We start from the raw sequence: 17,475 nt of genomic DNA, 5'->3' as shown, positions 1-17,475 counted from the left end.
AAAGCTGGCGGTAAAGTTCCACGCTGCTGTCCGACCTTCTCGGCAATAAACAACACGTGTCTGGCCATCCATCTGTCTAAATCACACCCTGTCAGTGGCTGGCTTTCAGTTTCTGTGATGGACAGCAGATGGGCAAAAAGCCAAGTCTTCTGCTCAGTAGGCATGCTTGGATTTAGACAGCAACCCTTTGGTTTTATTTCCACTCCAGGCACTACATGGCATCCTGCAACTTTTTCTTTGCTCACGACGTCATCTGACCTTGTCATCTCGGAGCCATAAACATGAAGGACGCCAGGCATCTGTAGGTTGTTTTGATAGCCTCAAGTAGTTATGGCAAAGCTTTCTTGTCTCTGTTTGATGGGAAAACACTGTGCTGCCAGATTAGGATGCTGTCACTTCAGTGGAAATGAAATAGTGTCTACCATATGCAAGAGAGCCGTTATCATTATGCTAACTGAATTATTTGCTTTATTGTGTGCCTCACCTCATAAGCACTCAAGACGGCACTATCCATCTCTCGGCAGCCAGCTGACCTTATGGGAAAAACAACCCAGCATCCGAGCAAACAGCTTGCTTTCTTATACACATAATCATTAGTGTCTTATTTAATTATGCTGTCCCCTGACAATGGGGTTTTTTCCTTCGCCTTTTCTTACTACACAATGCTCTCCATTCCACTCACAAATTGCCTACACAGTGGGTGAATGAAATGTAAATCAACCAGTGTACTGCATCTAATCAGTAAGCTAACTTGCATGTCACTGTAGAAACTGCAGAAGTAGGCTTTATTTTAGTTTTGTCATTCATAATTTTCTCACCAGACATATGCACTTTTTAGATATGTTAATGGGAAGGGCTCTGTGGTGACAATTAGAAGGAAAAAGCAGACAGTTCATTGGGGTTGTAAAGATACATAGATTGTACATATAGTTCTCGACATTTAAGGGACACAAAAACCAAAGTTTTCCAAACAGTTTTCTGTTAGCTATTGGGTCAGTCACACTAGAGTAAAATAGTCCAAAAGCAATCTCCTTGCTGATTAGGAATACACGGTGGTTGTGGTGACTGTGTTTAATTTTTTCGTAAGCGTGGCAATGAACGGTTGCACATTCCACCTCAGGCTGAGCACTTCTGATTGCAAGACAACTGCACACAACACCTCTTGGGAGGCATCCCGTCTCTAAACAATTGCAGTCAGTCTTGGATTGGCTGGAGTCACTCTCTGATAGACAGGCTGGTTAACGTTTGTGACTAATTTTCATCTAGTGTAATAAACACAGGAAGATTGCCAACATGCTGCAATCAATTTGAGTCAGGGTGCACCAATGAGCACGACTGTGCTTCGTTTTTGTAGTCGGCGGTTGAACTTAACTACTTGTTAAATTCTGGCTATACATGCTATATAAAAGCAAGGGTGCCTGTAAATTTGTAGGTAAATTTCCATCCTGCAACAATGTTACCATTTTGGATGAGATTAAAAGTAGAATGTAAGTAGTTTGCACAGATTTTTGTTCATTTATCACCAATAATCAATGATAATATAATGATACAAGTGCCAGCTTCACCCGAGTCAATCCCAAACTGACAGCAGACTGACTCTGTTGCTTTGAATCCAATAACTAACTGGGAACGATCAGTTTATTAAAGTCTCATTGAAATGATTAATAATGATTAATAATCTTGGTTGACCCGTTGTCTCATCCATAAAACCTGTAACAGACAAAACATAAAATGGACTCGCTTGCAGAAGTTGCATTACTACATGCAGATATTGGACTACCAGCAGGGGGAGATGATATCTTTAAAGCCATTCCAGGGTGCTTAACTGCCAGAAATGATGAATCTAGGCAGCTAATATGTATCTACGTGAAAATGTGTTAATAATGTCTGTTTAAACGCTTTCCCGTGGTAATTTTCATGTTGGCTTGAAATAAAAATTCTCCCTCTGCTTTTACTGCAACTTACTGTAAATTCTGCATGCGTGTCTTTTTACTGATTTTAAGAGGCAAATAGTGAAATCGACATGGTGGAACGGCGTGTCGATTGCACGTTTTGTTGTCAGCTGCTCCTTCACTGTTTTCTCTAGTGTGACTGTAACATTAGTGACCACTAGGGGCAGTATGATCAATGAAAACCACGACTACTAAGAGCCTTTTAATGCTATAGAAACAGAAAGCTTTCAAAGTAAAAGTTGTGAAAGGTGTTGGTTGAAAAACAATAATACTTCCACTAATTTTATACAATGCTGGTCCTTTTGCTAAAACAAATAAATTTAAAAAACAACAAAACAGAATCGTGACTCCAAACTGTGCATTTTGCACTTTATCACATCCCCGAGTGCTCAATTAGTAAACATCTACTTAATTCATACCAGTTGACTGTTAGTCTTTAGACAGTCCACAGAGAAACAAAATTCCTCTGGACATAGGAAGGATACACTAATAGCAGTTGCTATGTAATATTAAACTGTGTAACAGAGTTCAAAGAGAAGGTAGAGAGGAGGACTGTTTATGTCTGTTTGTTACCCACTACAGTATGCAAAGAGCATGGCAGCCTCAGCCCCTGCACGGAGCAGAGTGAGGCACTGAGCCGGGTGGTCAGTGTGAGCTCCCTGTTATCAGAAGCCAGCAAAATGCCATTCTGCCTCTGTAGATGAGCTGATCTCCTCCTCTCATGCTCATAGAGAAAGGTCAGATAGTGACAGAAGAGATTTTATTTTTTTAAATAAAATGCTAGGACATGCCAGAGGCCAAAGACATAAGGTTACAGAAACAATAAATACAGAACTTTAACCATTCTCTATTAACAAAAAGATCTAAACATTCAGTCTAGGATTTTAATTACTTGTTACATGCTGTTTTATAGCAGTGTTGTGTTATTGCTATTATTAGTTATTGAGAAGAGTCGTCTGTGCATATATATATATATATAAATAATACTGCAATTAAAAGTGGCTATTGCTGCAAAAGTGTCCTCCTGGCCTCCATTATGGGCCACGTGTTGTTTTTTTAAGGAACATTTAGTTGAATAAACAAGGTCAGATGATTAGATAGATAAACATTGTGTTAACCATTCCTACATGAAAACAGGGGCATTATTTGAGAGTTTAATGAATTCTGAGAATGTTTGTACCTCACATACAAATAGAAGCAGCAAATTTAGAGTCTCATTCACTTGAGGAAAATAAGTAACATTCTATGTTTTTGAGAGATGTTGTAGAAATCTATAAGCCACTGGTTAGTTTAGTTAATCTAAGCATAGAGGTGCAGAGTGTCATGGTATGAGCACAAGGCATCAAGTCCTTCTCTGTTCAGCAATAAATACTAAGATCACTTAATGAGTGCATATTGTCAATAAATATGAAAACAAATGGAAATTAAGGATTGGATCTTAGCTTGTCCATGAATTTTCAAGGTCCTGCATGGAGAAGCATGGCTGTACATTGACATTCATCTATTCCCACCAGGACCCTGAGGGCATGTGATCAGGGCTGTGCATCATACAACACTGGGAAATAAACATGACAGAGCTTCTGCAACATCACCCCACCACCGAGACTAAAACTAACTCAGAAATAAATGTTCTAATTGTTATAATAAACATTAACTTCATATTAGCAAAATGTAAAGTTATGTGTCCACAGGGAGCTTTCAGCTGCTTCCTAACAGCTCTTAAGGTTCAGCATTGACTTTTTATTTAAAAATACCCTCAGCATTAAAGTATTAAAAAACATTTTCAATTGAAAATAGTTACATTTTTGGAGTACCATGGAGTTTTTTCCAGTGCCATTTCTCTCACAACATCAAAACGAACCCCAGACTTAAAATATTAACGCCGTCAAAGGTGGACAAGAAAGTGATCCTAGCTGTCACAGATTACCCTGTAATTTAAAATCTAATAGTGAGCTAACACGGTTTTAGCTAACCTTTCTAAATGAAAGCACAGACGTTCACCACAAGGAAGTACTAAAAGATGCCTTTTGGAACAACAATAAGGATTTAAGAGAGAGTGGCCTGGTGTCATACTTGTCAAATCAAAGATAAACTGCAAATTGCAGATTGGTTGTTAGTATTTAATTACAGGTGTAAACTGATACAAAAGCTTTACGTGCAGCACAAAGCACATATCAAGAACAGAACTGGATCCTGACAGATCATTTTATAAATGAATGCAGACTTCCTGACAGGCATTTAATTTCTGATGCTAAATTTAAGAGCGTTGCCTGGCTAAGGGTGAATTATGGCGATTTATTTATATTTAGATCTATATTTTATTTTCTATTCTTTTGCACTGTTGCCGTGCATTTGTAGCAAATATTTGTAGTAAATAGTTGCCGTGCATTTTGTTTGCACTTCCTAATGAAATGATTGACATTAGGTTAGGGGAAAAAACACAACTCTAAAATATTTATTTCTGATGCACATGTGAAATATTTTTCCACAAAACACTACCACCTGCACACTGTGCACTCTGCTGTTTGCACCAAAATACTCCACAGGCAACCGAAGCATGTCTGAAGTCAGGAAAACACCAGTTGAAAAGATCTGCTTGTGCTGGCCATTGTGCCACCAAGATAATAGCTTTTTAAGTATGCATCTGTTTTGCATTCAACTAGATCTGCAGATTTTTTTCCATGCTTCTCACAAAGAGGTGAGAAGAGCAAAGTGAAATTCAAATTTAACACCGACATGTTTTTCCGGAGGAAACTAAACACGTCGTCTTTCAGCTCTCCCTTCAGGGGTCGATCGTCACCCTCCATCTCACCCTCTCTGTTGCAACCCCAGCTTTGCATGAACCCTGTACACCTTCTCCTTTGTTACATCTGTAAACCACCTCTACATTCATTTTTTCCTACTCACACAAGATGAATCTTTTTTTTTCCAATGGCAAAGCCTTTCACCAAACTTTCAGAGGGTGGTGGGGGGATAGGTTGTGGAAAGTTTATGTCATTTAATTAGTGAAGATAGAACTGTCTACTGTGTTACAGTCCAATTTCCCCTTTTATTCATTATAACATGCATAATTTTCTTTCAATGTCACTGCCACACCTCATGCATTAAACTTTTAGTTGCGGGTAAGAAAAAAGCAAATCTATTCCATTTAATTAGTAGGAATGGAACACTCTTCTCTAATCCGGTCCATTTTTCTGAATTAAGATGATGAGTTAGGCAGATGATACTCAGAAAAAAGGAAAAAAGGGAAAGTATAGCGCTGTTTAAATATCCATCAAATGCTGATTTCTAATTTATTACCAAGCTGAAGCACTTACACTGCACCTCCAGGTATTTCTGTGCCTGGAAGTCCTTGACTGCAGGGTGGTCGACGATGCAGATCACAGGTACGCCGTCATCCTCTTTGCTAACGGTGAACGTCAGTCGGCTGGTTACTGTGTACATCTTGTCGTAGGTCAGTTCAACTTTGGGCTTGCCTATGGTAAGAAAGAACAAAGACAAAACAAATAAAGGAGGTCAAATCAATTCACTCAGAGGGTTCTGGCAGGAACCATCTATCCAGTGGCACTGGGGTGTGGAACAGAAACTGCTGGGGCAGTAGTTGTACTGTGGGAGAAGCACCTCTAGGAAGCTCGCCTGGAAATCCAACCACAGCAGCCATACTAGGACTTTAGTTGGTTTGAGCAAACAGCGCCAAACACCGACTCGCTCTTTTGGTGTAAAAAGTTGGAGTTTGGTTTAAAGTAAAAACTGCACAGCTTGCTGTCCTAATCATTTATGGACTCCTTGTATTCTGTAGGCTGGTTGATTTCCTGCTTGAGGGATCAATTGATTTTCAATGTATGCTTTGCCCACAAAGATCATATAAGGAAAACAGAGCTCCCAAGGCTTAGGCTACCATTGCAGAGAAAATGTCAATAATTTCTATATGCTTTTATTTGGGTAAATATTATCAAAACTTATTTTGGATTTCTTCCTTACTTCTGTCAGAGGTTTATTTTATGCATCCTTGATTCCTCTGGGAGTACGCTATAAAAAAGAAAGAAAGAGTATTTTGCTGAACAGTTTTACTTTACAAAATATCAATGATGGCAGCTTTGCACTCAAGGCTACCAGAGAAAAAGGTTTGAAATATTAAGGACTGACAAAGACAGCCATTGTTCGCCTACAAGGGGAATGTCTTTCTTCCCCTGACCTTGCAAAATATTTACAGTGGGAGTGAGAAGCGTGTCCTTGAAAATGGTCCGATAAGGTGAATCAGCTAAAAATTGCCTGCTGTCAGGGGCTACTGTGCGACTGTGAATCACTCATTAGGCTTTATCAAGCCAGATTTATTGTGTGGCCACCTTTTGTACGGCACTGCCAGATCTGAAGCTCGCAAAGCGTCCCTCGTCTTATTACTGGCTGCTCTTTAATAGCACACAGACAAAATGTTCTCAAATGCAACGACGAGGACAGCTTCATTGGGCAAAATGAGGGACATAGATGCAGAGAATGCTGTACAGTAGAGTGACAAAGAAAGATTGATCCTTTTTATCCCTTTGTCCTACTTCCTCGCAGTCATTTGCACAAGCGTGTTTGTGTCCCATCAATAAAACAAACATCAGAGAAAGAGCCTGCAAAAAAGAAACGCCAGAAAAGGAGAAACTCTGTGCAAATATGAACGGCTGCATCCATCAATTCACATTTTAGCTGTAAAATATGTACTCGGTGCACATTCCACTCACTCTTCTGTAGCTCAGCCACTGGGGTGTTCCTGTCACTGTGGTGACAACTGTCTTTTTGGAAGCTGGGAAAGCAAACCTGTGTGATGTGGATGGTGTAAAGGAACAGGTTGTCATGAATAAATACCACTAGAGGCTTTAGATGTATGCAAGCACCTGAAATGGGAACCTGAAGGGGTCTGCTCAAATCAAAATGTCTTTTGAGATGCATGAAAGACTAGTGAAAAGATGTCTTCATTCAAGTCCTGGGTGTCTGAACCTTGTGCTTTACATTTGACAATTTATATCACAATAAAAATAATAACCCACAAAAGCTGTTCACAAAGGCAGGTACAAAGGTGTGGAAGTAGAAGATATATTTAGAATAAATGGTTTCTGAGATGATTAATGATCCGCCATCTTATTTCCTCCCCATCCTCCTTTTTACACCATCTGTCATTTCCAACACTCCAGAAAAGTCATTTCCTGACATTCTGCTCCTGGATTGGCACATCCAAGCCACTCTACCTTTTCCTGTGTGTATCATTCACTGTGTGCTATAGGAATGATATGCAGCTAACTTCCTCATCTTTGCCTGTAGCTCTGTCTGTATTTTAAGGCAGACTTCAAGACCAAGTTGTAGGCCTGGTAACCACAAACCATCGCAATGACATTGGCATATGTGAAAACCAAGTATGTGCTTGAAAGTTAGCATCATAGTATCGGCTTGCAGGGTTAGCTAGTCCAACAGTGCTAACAACTATAGCTCCTCAGTCTACTTAGGCCTACACTTGCTAATTAAGAGTATACAACTGAGCTCACTCTGATAAGTATTACCACATGAAATATGCTAAGAGAACCCAAAAGGTGTAGCTTTTAGCTAGGCAGAGAGCAGTATTCAGACAATGCGAGAAAGATATGTGGCCACTGAATCCCAGCAAGCCAGCTAAAAGCAGCATACTTTTTATTTTCCATGGTCAAATGCAATAATTCCAGCAGGTCCACATCTTCTCATGTTCAGTTTCTGTCCATCAAACTACACAAGCAACTGTCTAATGTAATTGTCTACTAGCATGCTATAAATTCCAGCCACTTAGCAGAGTTTATCCAAGAGGTGCGCATGACCAATAACTTTCTGAATAATTAGCTCTTTCTTCTTCTTTTGGCTACTCCCTTAGGTGTTACCATAGCAGATCATCTGCCTCCATTTCTCCTTATCGCTAGCTTCCTCTCCTGTCACACCATCCCCTCCTTCACTCAATCCATGAATCTTATCTGTGGTCTTCCACTGTTCCTCCTGCCTGGCAGTGCCATCCATTGTCCAGTATATCCACTATCTCTCTTTACATGTCCAAACCATCCCAGTATTGCCTCTCCAACTTTATCTCCAAACTACTCAACCTGCGTTTTCCCTCTGACTACCCATTTCTAATCTTGTCCCTCTTTGTCACTACAGATTAAAATTTTAACATCTTCAGCTCTGCCTCTTGTCTTTTTTTAGTTACACTGTCTCTAAGCTAGACATCATCCATTGTCCAGTATATCCACTATCTCTCTTTACATGTCCAAACCATCCCAGTATTGCCTCTCCAACTTTATCTCCAAACTACTCAACCTGCGTTTTCCCTCTGACTACCCATTTCTAATCTTGTCCCTCTTTGTCACTACAGATTAAAATTTTAACATCTTCAGCTCTGCCTCTTGTCTTTTTTTAGTTACACTGTCTCTAAGCTAGACATCATAGCAGGTCTCACTACCATCTTGTAAACCTTACCTTTCAATCTTGCTGCTATCTTCCCTCCCCGCACTCTCTTCTTCACCTCTCTTGTGCATTGTCTGTTGCTTTGGATAGTTGACCCCCAGGTATTTAAACTCAGCCACCTTCACTAACTCTTCACTGTTACACCAGAGTCCATCTCATTCACATTTCCTCTTATCTCTTTAGCATACCTCCGCCTTTCTCAGCTCTCTTCCACCTGCTCTGACTACGATGTTGTGGGCACATGTCATAGACCATGAAGACTCCTGCTTGTCCCTGTTAAGGACTACTCCTTCTACTACTCCTCCTCCTGCTAATATTAATAATAAATATAAATGCACTTTTTAAAGTACTTCACAACTAGGACGAAGACTTATACAACATTCATACACAGAAATGTCATATATTTGGCCTCACATATGTATTTTTTGTGTGTTCTGTAGCCGAAGGTTCTATAACCTCAAAAGCCTGTTCTGGATTTAAAATGAGACCATGCAATCGTCAAAAGTGACCCCAATCAGACCAACTGCTTGAATAAAGACTTCCCAGATCACTAAATAAGCAGGAGCATGGGCATTGTCAGTGTGTGCTACTTTCAGCTGCTCCCTTATTCACAGGGGGTAGTTCTGCATGTTTGATTTGACAGATTTTTAGCCGGATGCCCTTCCTGATACAATCCCAAAGGAATTGATGTCTTCTTCCAGGACTGAGCCAGGGGTCTTTCACTTGTAAGGAAAATGTGTACCAAGGAGCCTCTATTTAGGTCTTTGTTAGTAATTAATAAAGTTTTTAAATTAATTCTGAATTTCGCTGGGAGCCACGGGAAGGGAAGAAAAGGGTTGAGGAGTGAACACTGGCTATTATTTAGTATATGGGCTGCTTTTTGAACCAAGTGAAGACAGGAGTGTAAGAGAAGACAAGGGAAGATTAAAGTGTGAACTAAAATGCTTTTATGATTGTGTAAACTGCTTGTTTTTATGTTGCTTTTATTATTCTACTGTGTACAGTGTCCTTGAGTATTCTGAAAGGCGCTTTCAAATAAATTATTATTATTAAAATGTCCAAGTTGCTGCCTGATAGTGTAGATTAGATTTTTTGCAATATTCCTTGCATGAAGCAAACAAGACTGGATGAGCTTAGAAATGTAGGGTTTGAAGTTTAACTGCTGCAAAATCTAGCAGAGCCTGGTTATATCAGAGCAGATGCAGCATGCTCCCTCTGTTTTGAAGTCGTGCCCCTAAAGACCAGCACTGTCAAGGTCATGCTTTGTTAGCTTAGCGGCACAAATCTGTATATTTTACGTTTGTCCATGCTGCCTTGATGAATAAAAATTTATATGGAAGTAATTTGCCTCTGGTGATCTATTTTTAAATGCTGAGGTGACTGGGCCAGCAAGAGCAGTTTCACAACTCAGTGCCCTTTGCTATGGCTGTTATATAGAAGAAACCACAATGCCGCTAGATACCACTGAAAGTCGTGCTCACTATCGATCTAAATGTCATTTAAAGACAGCAGTTAATAAATATAAAGGATTTTTTATTAATCTTCTCTCTCAGCTATAAAAGCCCTTAACACGTAAAGAGTTCTCTGTATAGGAATATCACCTGTGTTAAACACTGAAAACATACAGAGACATAAATGTTGGAGCTGTGGCAGCAGAGATGAATGCCAGTGAAAGGCAGTGGAAGGTCAAATAAAAGCTGAAGAGGTATTTTAACTTTTTGCGGATTCAACCGTAAAACTCAAGTAGTCCTCTTTCCCTGCACGGACATACTTCATTTCTTGAACGTTTACTGTCTGACAGTATCCTTGTGGAAAAGAAATGAAGCAATGCAATGTTATATAGAATATATGTCTCTCCAATTCCATCACTTACTTTTCCCAAAATATCCTTTTATCCATTTGTCCAGTCTTCCTACTGGGGCAGAGCAGGGTAATTGAAATCACCCTGTGGTAGTCTCTTAACACTTGAGGCTAATGGCTGCTCTGATCCCTGTCAGTCAATGAAGTGCCCTGCTGACTGTTTTTCTATCTGCTTGCTTCTCCTTAGTTTTAAATGAACAGGGAGGAATGACCTGCACGGCTAGGATTCCCTTTTTCTTACGATTTCCATTGTTGTGCAAGCTTAAAAAACTGGAGATATTAGTGTCAGGGCATATGTTAATAAAACACTAAACAAGCAGGATAAGAGCAGGAATAAAGAAAAGGATAATGATGAGATAATAGGTCTGTGCATATTTGGAAAGATGGTAGGATTTAAATTGGCAAGCATGACAATTGCAACCTTTAAATGATATTTAAGAGAGTGTGATTATCCTTTAAGGTAATTATGTTAAATTCCGGAGACATTTAATTAGAAATAAGTCTTCTAGGCAAGGACAGCCAAAGGCAGTTTAAGTAATTCTACTCTAGTGCCATATCTCCAGCACCCTGGGCCATTCTTTTTCTTCTCATCTTTCATTTTCTTGCACTGCTTTGTCTTAAATAGTTCCAGCATCAGCAGAACAACCCCATGTTTCATTTACAGAATGATTCTTTGTGGCATCAACAAAACAAACAAACAAAAAGAAAGATCTTGATTTAATTTTGGGCATTTAAAGATTTCTTTGAACTTCCAGGGTGGAATAATTGCAGAGCATACAACAAGTTTGAAAAGTATAGATGAAGGTTCAAATATATACATACACTCAATTGAATCTTTTAAGAAGTGATGCTGAAGGTTCTACAGTGTCTTTTAACTAGACAAGGCCAAGACTGAGTAACTTCTCATTTATGACCATGATTGACTACAACAGGTAGTTTCTGTTTGTCAGCATAAAAATAATTTGTCTGACAGCACTGATGGGATGACCAACACTCAGAACAATGAGAACTAAAAAGGAGAATTGTAGAGGAAGAGACCAAGAAATCTCTCTTGGAGTCATTTCTAAGCAAGTGCAGTTTCCGGGAACATCAGTTCATTTCATGTAGCTACAAGTTATTCGGATGTGTAACCATTTTGCTAAGGTGTGGAAGGAGACCAAAACTGTCACACTTTAGAGGAAATTGTTCAAGAACAACCCAAAAACCCACCAAGACTTAAGCCTACGATAAACATAAACTACCATAAACTTGTGGAACACCGGCATCACTGTCCACAGTGAAGCAGGTTTCACATTGTCATGGACTGAAAAGCTGCCAACCGAGAAAGAAACCTGGGTTCCAGAATCAGCAACTTCAGACCTTACTGAAATTGGCAGCTGCTAACATAGACGAACTAAATGCCTTCTGGAGAAATATTTTATGGTCATCGGGACAAAGATTGAGCTATTTGGCCACAATGATAAGGAGAACACATGAACCTTTCTAACCTAAGAACATTGTACCAGCTGTTAAGCACGGTGGTGGTGGTGGTGGTATCATCATGCTCTGGGACTGTTTTTCTGTCAGTGGTATTAGCACAATGCACAAAGTGGACAGAATAATTAAGGAGGACTATCTCCAAATTCTTCAGATTAAACGGTAGACAGTTGAAACTTGGACACAACTGGGCGTTCCAACAAGACAATGACCTCAGACATGCATCAAAACGTTTTGAATGGATAAAGCAGGCAGACATTAAACTGTTGGAATAGCCTTCCCAAAGCCCCGACATCAACCCAAAAGAAAATTTTTGGACTACATTTATATGACAGATGGTATCGATTCTGTCAAGAAGAGTGGTAAATCACTTGGCCAGAAGCATCTGGTTGAGGTGCAACTTGCTAAGGGGAATTTAACCAGATATTAATGGGGATGTATCTATATATTTGAGTCTATATATTCCCCTCTCGCCCCTGCGTGCAGTCTGCCCTTCAAGCTCAGGTCCTCTACCAGAGGCCTGGGAGCTTGAGGGTCCTGCGTAGTATATTAGCTGTTCCCAGGACTGCGCTCTTCTGGACAGAGATCTCCGATGTTGTTCCCGGGATCTGCTGGAGCCACTCGCCTAGTTTGGGAGTTACCACATCTAGCGCTCCGATTACCACTGGGACCACTGTTATCTTCACCCTCCACATTTTCTCAAGCTCTTCTCTGAGTCCTTGATATTTCTCGAGCTTCTCGTGTTCCTTCTTCCTGATGTTGCTGTCATTTGGAACAGCTACATCTATCACTACGGCCGTCTTCTTCTGTTTGTCTACCACCACTATGTCCGGTTGGTTAGCCACCACCAGTTTGTCCGTCTGTATCTGGAAGTCCCACAGGATCTTAGCTCGGTCTCCCATTTTGACCTCAGGACTTCCAGGGCATATTCGGCACAGATGTTTCTGTATACTACGCTGGCCACTTGGTTATGGCATCAGGGGCATCTTCACACGGCCTGCACCTGAGGCTGGCTGGCTGGCTGGCTGGCTGGCTGGCTGGCTGTCTGTCTGTCTGTCTGTCTGTCTGTCTATCTATCTATCTATCTATACTTGTAATCTTGTATGCATTACAAAAAGTCCAAAATAAAGTCAACTTGTATACCCAATTCTTGCTTTTAAAGTCATTAAAGATTTATGTTGCACAATCATCCCATCCTGTAAAAAAAAAGGGTTAAAAAAAGTCCAAAATTACCACGGCACCCATGCTCATAACGAGTGTATATAAACTTTGACCACACCTGTACGTACAATAATAAAGGATGGTTTATCTGGGAGAACTTGCAACCGTTGAGGCTGCTTCAGCTAGTAGCACCTTTTCACCTATGGCAAAAATTGATAAAAGCAAACAGCATGCTCCAAACGTAGTGTTGTGACAAGTGAGCTATTAAGTACACCTGTATTTTGTGCTACTGCGAAAAATTGTATCTAGCAGTTGTAGAGCTTCACAGAGTGCTGACCCTATTCTGTAAATGTCAATCCATTCCCAACAAGTGTGAGAAAACAACATGTCTGCGGGGTTGAAGGGCGTTTAGCATTACACAAATAATTTTTCTGTCATTCCACAAAACAAACAAATGGGCATTGTTTGAGAGCTCAGTTAAAGAGGCTGGGAATACTCGGTGGAAGCAAACAATGACACAGCACAGTGTGTTAAATAAAAAGAAAATGCTGAATGGGAATGGATTTTGTATGCAGAGCCTGGCAAGCTCCTATTTAAATGAGTTACTGGAAACCCTGAATCAGTATTTCACTGTGACTAACAGCCACAGTGGTCACTAGTTTCACTTTCTCCATTTACAAAAGTAAGTATGCTGGAAAAAACCATTAGTCTTTGTACTTTAATGCACTTAAGTAACAGTGCTTTCTGGATAAATGCATTTCTTAAATATCATTAAGTAATATGTGTAAGTTTAGGAAAACTGTAATCTATTCATGGTGGTGCTAACTGTATTTCTCAACAATAATATCACATGAAATACATTTTAATGTATGTGCATCTGTTCAGAAAAAACAGTTTAAATTACAATTTAGGTTCATTTTTATGGCAACTTTTGTGATATCAATGACTAAAAGACCATCGGCTCTGGCTATTCAATGCCTAAAGAATTTGCCGTTCTTGCCATACTGAACATAATGAGTCTTTTTGTGATGTTAGAAGCCAGCTGCAAGCCAATCCCTGATCTTGTTACAATGGAACATTCTTCGATTTGAGCTGGCCACTGAAGGTTTTATGCGCCTCGGTGCGGAGGTGAACCTGCTCCGGGCTTTTAGAACAGCTTCTGATTCGGACCTTTGTTTCAAAGTCTTTACAAAGCTTGCTGTCTGGGCTCTGAGGTGGAGCTGCTTGGCAGGAGGCCTGTTCAACCCCTGAGCTCTGCACCGAGTTCTAAAGCGCAGCTACCTTTGATGAAGGCATGCAGGTTGTCAGGATGCCAACAGGCCTCAGCCATTACTGCAAATGCAAATTGCTCTAATGGAATCTATTCAAAGTCGCAGCAGAGCTCCATTTAAAAAGTAACACCATTAATATGCGCTCAAAGGAAAAAGTGTGCCTATAAATGGAATTATATAAAAATAAAATAATTTTTAGAATCTATTTGTCAAGTCATTTCTTAAATGCCAAACAGTGCAGTCCTCCTGGCTTCAGTAGCAGTATTAATATATTCACCCATCACTCACTGATCTTGCTTCTGCTTTTAAAGCTTGTTTTTTGCCATGAAGAACTCAAGTCAAAGAAAAATGTGATCAGAGTACTGCAAGTCAAGAACATGTTTGCTGTGGTCTGATTTTAGCTTTGACCTTGTGCAAACGTTTCAGCCAAACCTTAGCTTAATATGATTCCAAATAAAATGTGTGAATTCTTTAAAACATAAAGAGGGCAAAAATACTGATATGTAACAATGTATCCAAATTATTCGTTTGTGTATTCACAGAATCTTGCAGTATGCTGCTCACTAAATACAAAACGATGGGGTTTCCAAATATGTGGCCACTTATTTTCTCTAAAGGATAATGACAAAAAGGCCGGCTCTGTAGAGGACAAAAAGGAAATTTTAAGCTATTTAACTTCATTTGGATTTTAACAGGTGAATAGAATTGTGGGTTTAGTCTGAATTCTAAAAATTGGTTGGTACATAGGCAGGATTATGAATATGATCTTTGAAATTTTGATGTTTGAAAGAAAATGTGTTTTTATTTATTCATTTATTTTTACACACATGAGTTAATGGATAGTTGTACATATATTTATTTGTGTTACAGTTTTTCTCAGTCGCTTTGGTGCTTTTCTCAGATCAAAATGAAAATTCTCAAAAGCATTAGTGCAATCTCCACAACCTTTAGTCATTTGTGCACATCATAGTAGCAATTTCTCCTTCCTCTGAACAAATTGCAAATGCTCTTGGACATGTATCAGTTGCTTTCATACAATTCTCTGCCCTCGACAACATTATCATTTGCTTATGTCATGTCAGTCAAAATGAACTATACTTTTGGATGCTAAATAGTCGTTCCCAATAAAACCAATAGTCTTTATTTCATTGCTTGAGTCATTACATACAAAATTGTTGAACTAGTTTTCAAATGCCGTCAAGCAAATGTTATACCTTTTTGTCATTATTTTTTCCTGTCCCCGAAATTGAACAATTTCTCTCATGCCATAGTCCCTGAGAATGACAGGGGTGGAGGTCAACTCAACAAGTATGTTGTTGTTTGGGATAATGTCCCTTTTCACTACTCACATCTGGTCAGACAGTGGTTTGCAGCACATGACAGAATGCCTGTTGAATATCTCCCTCCCTACTCCCCATTCCTTAATCCGATAGAGGAGTTTTTGTCTGCCTGGAGGTGGAAGGTTTATTCACATGCACAAATGGCCCTGCTGGCAGCCATGGATGCAGCATGTGACGACATCACAGCAGAGTCATGCAGAGGGTGGATTCGCCACTCCAGGAGATACTTTCCTCGCTGCATTGCAAGGGATGATATCCGTTGTGATGTAGATGAGAATATGTGACCAGACAGACAGGGACGTCTGAATGTGCCAGAATGATTTACGTATGTTCAGTTACAATATGTACTGTTATATTGTTCACATTGTGCACCGCTCTACCAAAAGGGTGTTTCTCATGTTTATTCTAAATATGTGACTGTAGAGTATTTTTCTTTTGCACAATGTTGTAGAATTACAAACATCCTACACAGTAAAAATGTGAAACATACGTATTCAGTGTCTTGTACTCATTTACTTCCATAACTACAGGAATGTTTAACTTTACTGTAGATTTTACTGTACATGGCTGTGCAAAAAGTGTATAGTGCTGTCTTGAGCATTTTCAGGACGTGTCACCGAGTTCTGACCTTTTTTTGCACTGGAAGACACTGAGAGAATACTGTACACTGTCATAATGAAAACATTACAAAGCCATTTGATTATCTTGTTCATCAAGATGGTGTCAAGACTTCTCATTTTGATGACACTGACAGTTTCCTTGACATGAATACTGGATTATCAATTTTGAGCAAGTGACCTGCTTTTGCAGGTTATCCACTAGGTTTAGCAGTTTGCACTAATTGTTTTGAGAAATAAACAAACTACTGTGGAAATGTTAATAGTGATGTGAGAAAAGCCCCAAAGCGACTGAGAAAAACTGTAAGAGAGGAAAGGTCTTGACTGTTGGATGGGATTTTCTCAAAGTCAGTGTACAGTGCCTAGAGTACCTGGAAGCTCTTTATCTCCTTTCATCCATCTGATGATGGCAGCAGGCTTACTGCTCATGGCAGTGCAGGTCATCTCTGTCTCGTTGCCCTCGCTCAGGACCTCATCCCGGGCCTCAATGATGGGGTTACCTGGAGGAACTATGACAGGACACACAAACAGAACTGTGTAAACACTGAGGCAATGCAGTACACCCTAAAAACCACAAGCTAAGAAGAAAACAGGACTGATATTAGAAGGCTTTTCTTTTAAAATTAGAATTAGAAAAGTGCAAAAATCTAATTCAGGAATTATCATTTGCAATACTGTGAACATGTTGGATGTCGTTTAAATAACTCATATTTTGCAGTTATTTATTCAATATATACTCACCAGCCACTTTATTAGATACAACTGTTCAACTAATAGCCAGCCAATCACACGACAGCATTTAGGCATGTAGACATGATTGGAATAACCTGCTGAGGTCCAAAGCAAACATCAGCATGGCATGGTTGCTGGTGTTTTAAAATCTACCAGATTTACTGGAATTTCTCTGCACAACGACCTCCAAGGGAACCAGAGAATGGTTCGTAAAAGATCAAATATCCAGCGAGTGGCAGTTCTCTGGGCCATTTTGTTGTCATAGGTCAGAGGACAACGGCCAGATTGCTTCAAGCTGACAGGAAAGCAAACGTAACTCAAACAACCACTTACTCGTAGCAACCACCTGTAGCAGATGGGCTACAGCAGCAGACACACTGGATGGCACACTAGGGGTCCTTTAGGGCCAGCTGACCATCATTTAAACACCACAGCCTACCTAAGTACTGTTGCTGTTCCATGTCCACGCCTTTATGACCATAGTGTGCCCATTTTCTGATGGCTGCTGATGGCTGCTTCTACCAGAATAACACGCCGTGTCACTAAATTCAAATCAACTCATGTTTCCTCCACAGTCAGTAGATCTCAGTCCAACAGAGCA

General features: G+C 39.9%; 1 protein-coding gene across 3 annotated transcripts in view; it reads right to left on the bottom strand.

Moving 5' to 3' along the window:
- The window catches only part of cadm1a (cell adhesion molecule 1a), a 501,479-nt gene that overhangs the window by 88,473 nt on the left and 395,531 nt on the right, over positions 1 to 17,475 (bottom strand). For all 3 annotated transcript variants that reach the window (XM_080866462.1, XM_080866464.1, XM_080866463.1), the window contains 2 exons: positions 16,514 to 16,651; positions 5,270 to 5,428 (listed from right to left, as the gene is read on the bottom strand). In XM_080866462.1, coding sequence (XP_080722588.1) covers positions 5,270 to 5,428; positions 16,514 to 16,651 — 297 coding nt within the window. The remainder of the gene's footprint in view (positions 1 to 5,269; positions 5,429 to 16,513; positions 16,652 to 17,475) is intronic.

The sequence above is a fragment of the Rhamphochromis sp. 'chilingali' genome (assembly GCF_963969265.1).
Source record: "Rhamphochromis sp. 'chilingali' genome assembly, chromosome: 19".
Classification (NCBI taxonomy): domain Eukaryota; kingdom Metazoa; phylum Chordata; class Actinopteri; order Cichliformes; family Cichlidae; genus Rhamphochromis; species Rhamphochromis sp. 'chilingali'.
Note: the sequence above shows the minus strand (reverse complement) of the source record. Positions and strands in the feature narration are given on the sequence as shown.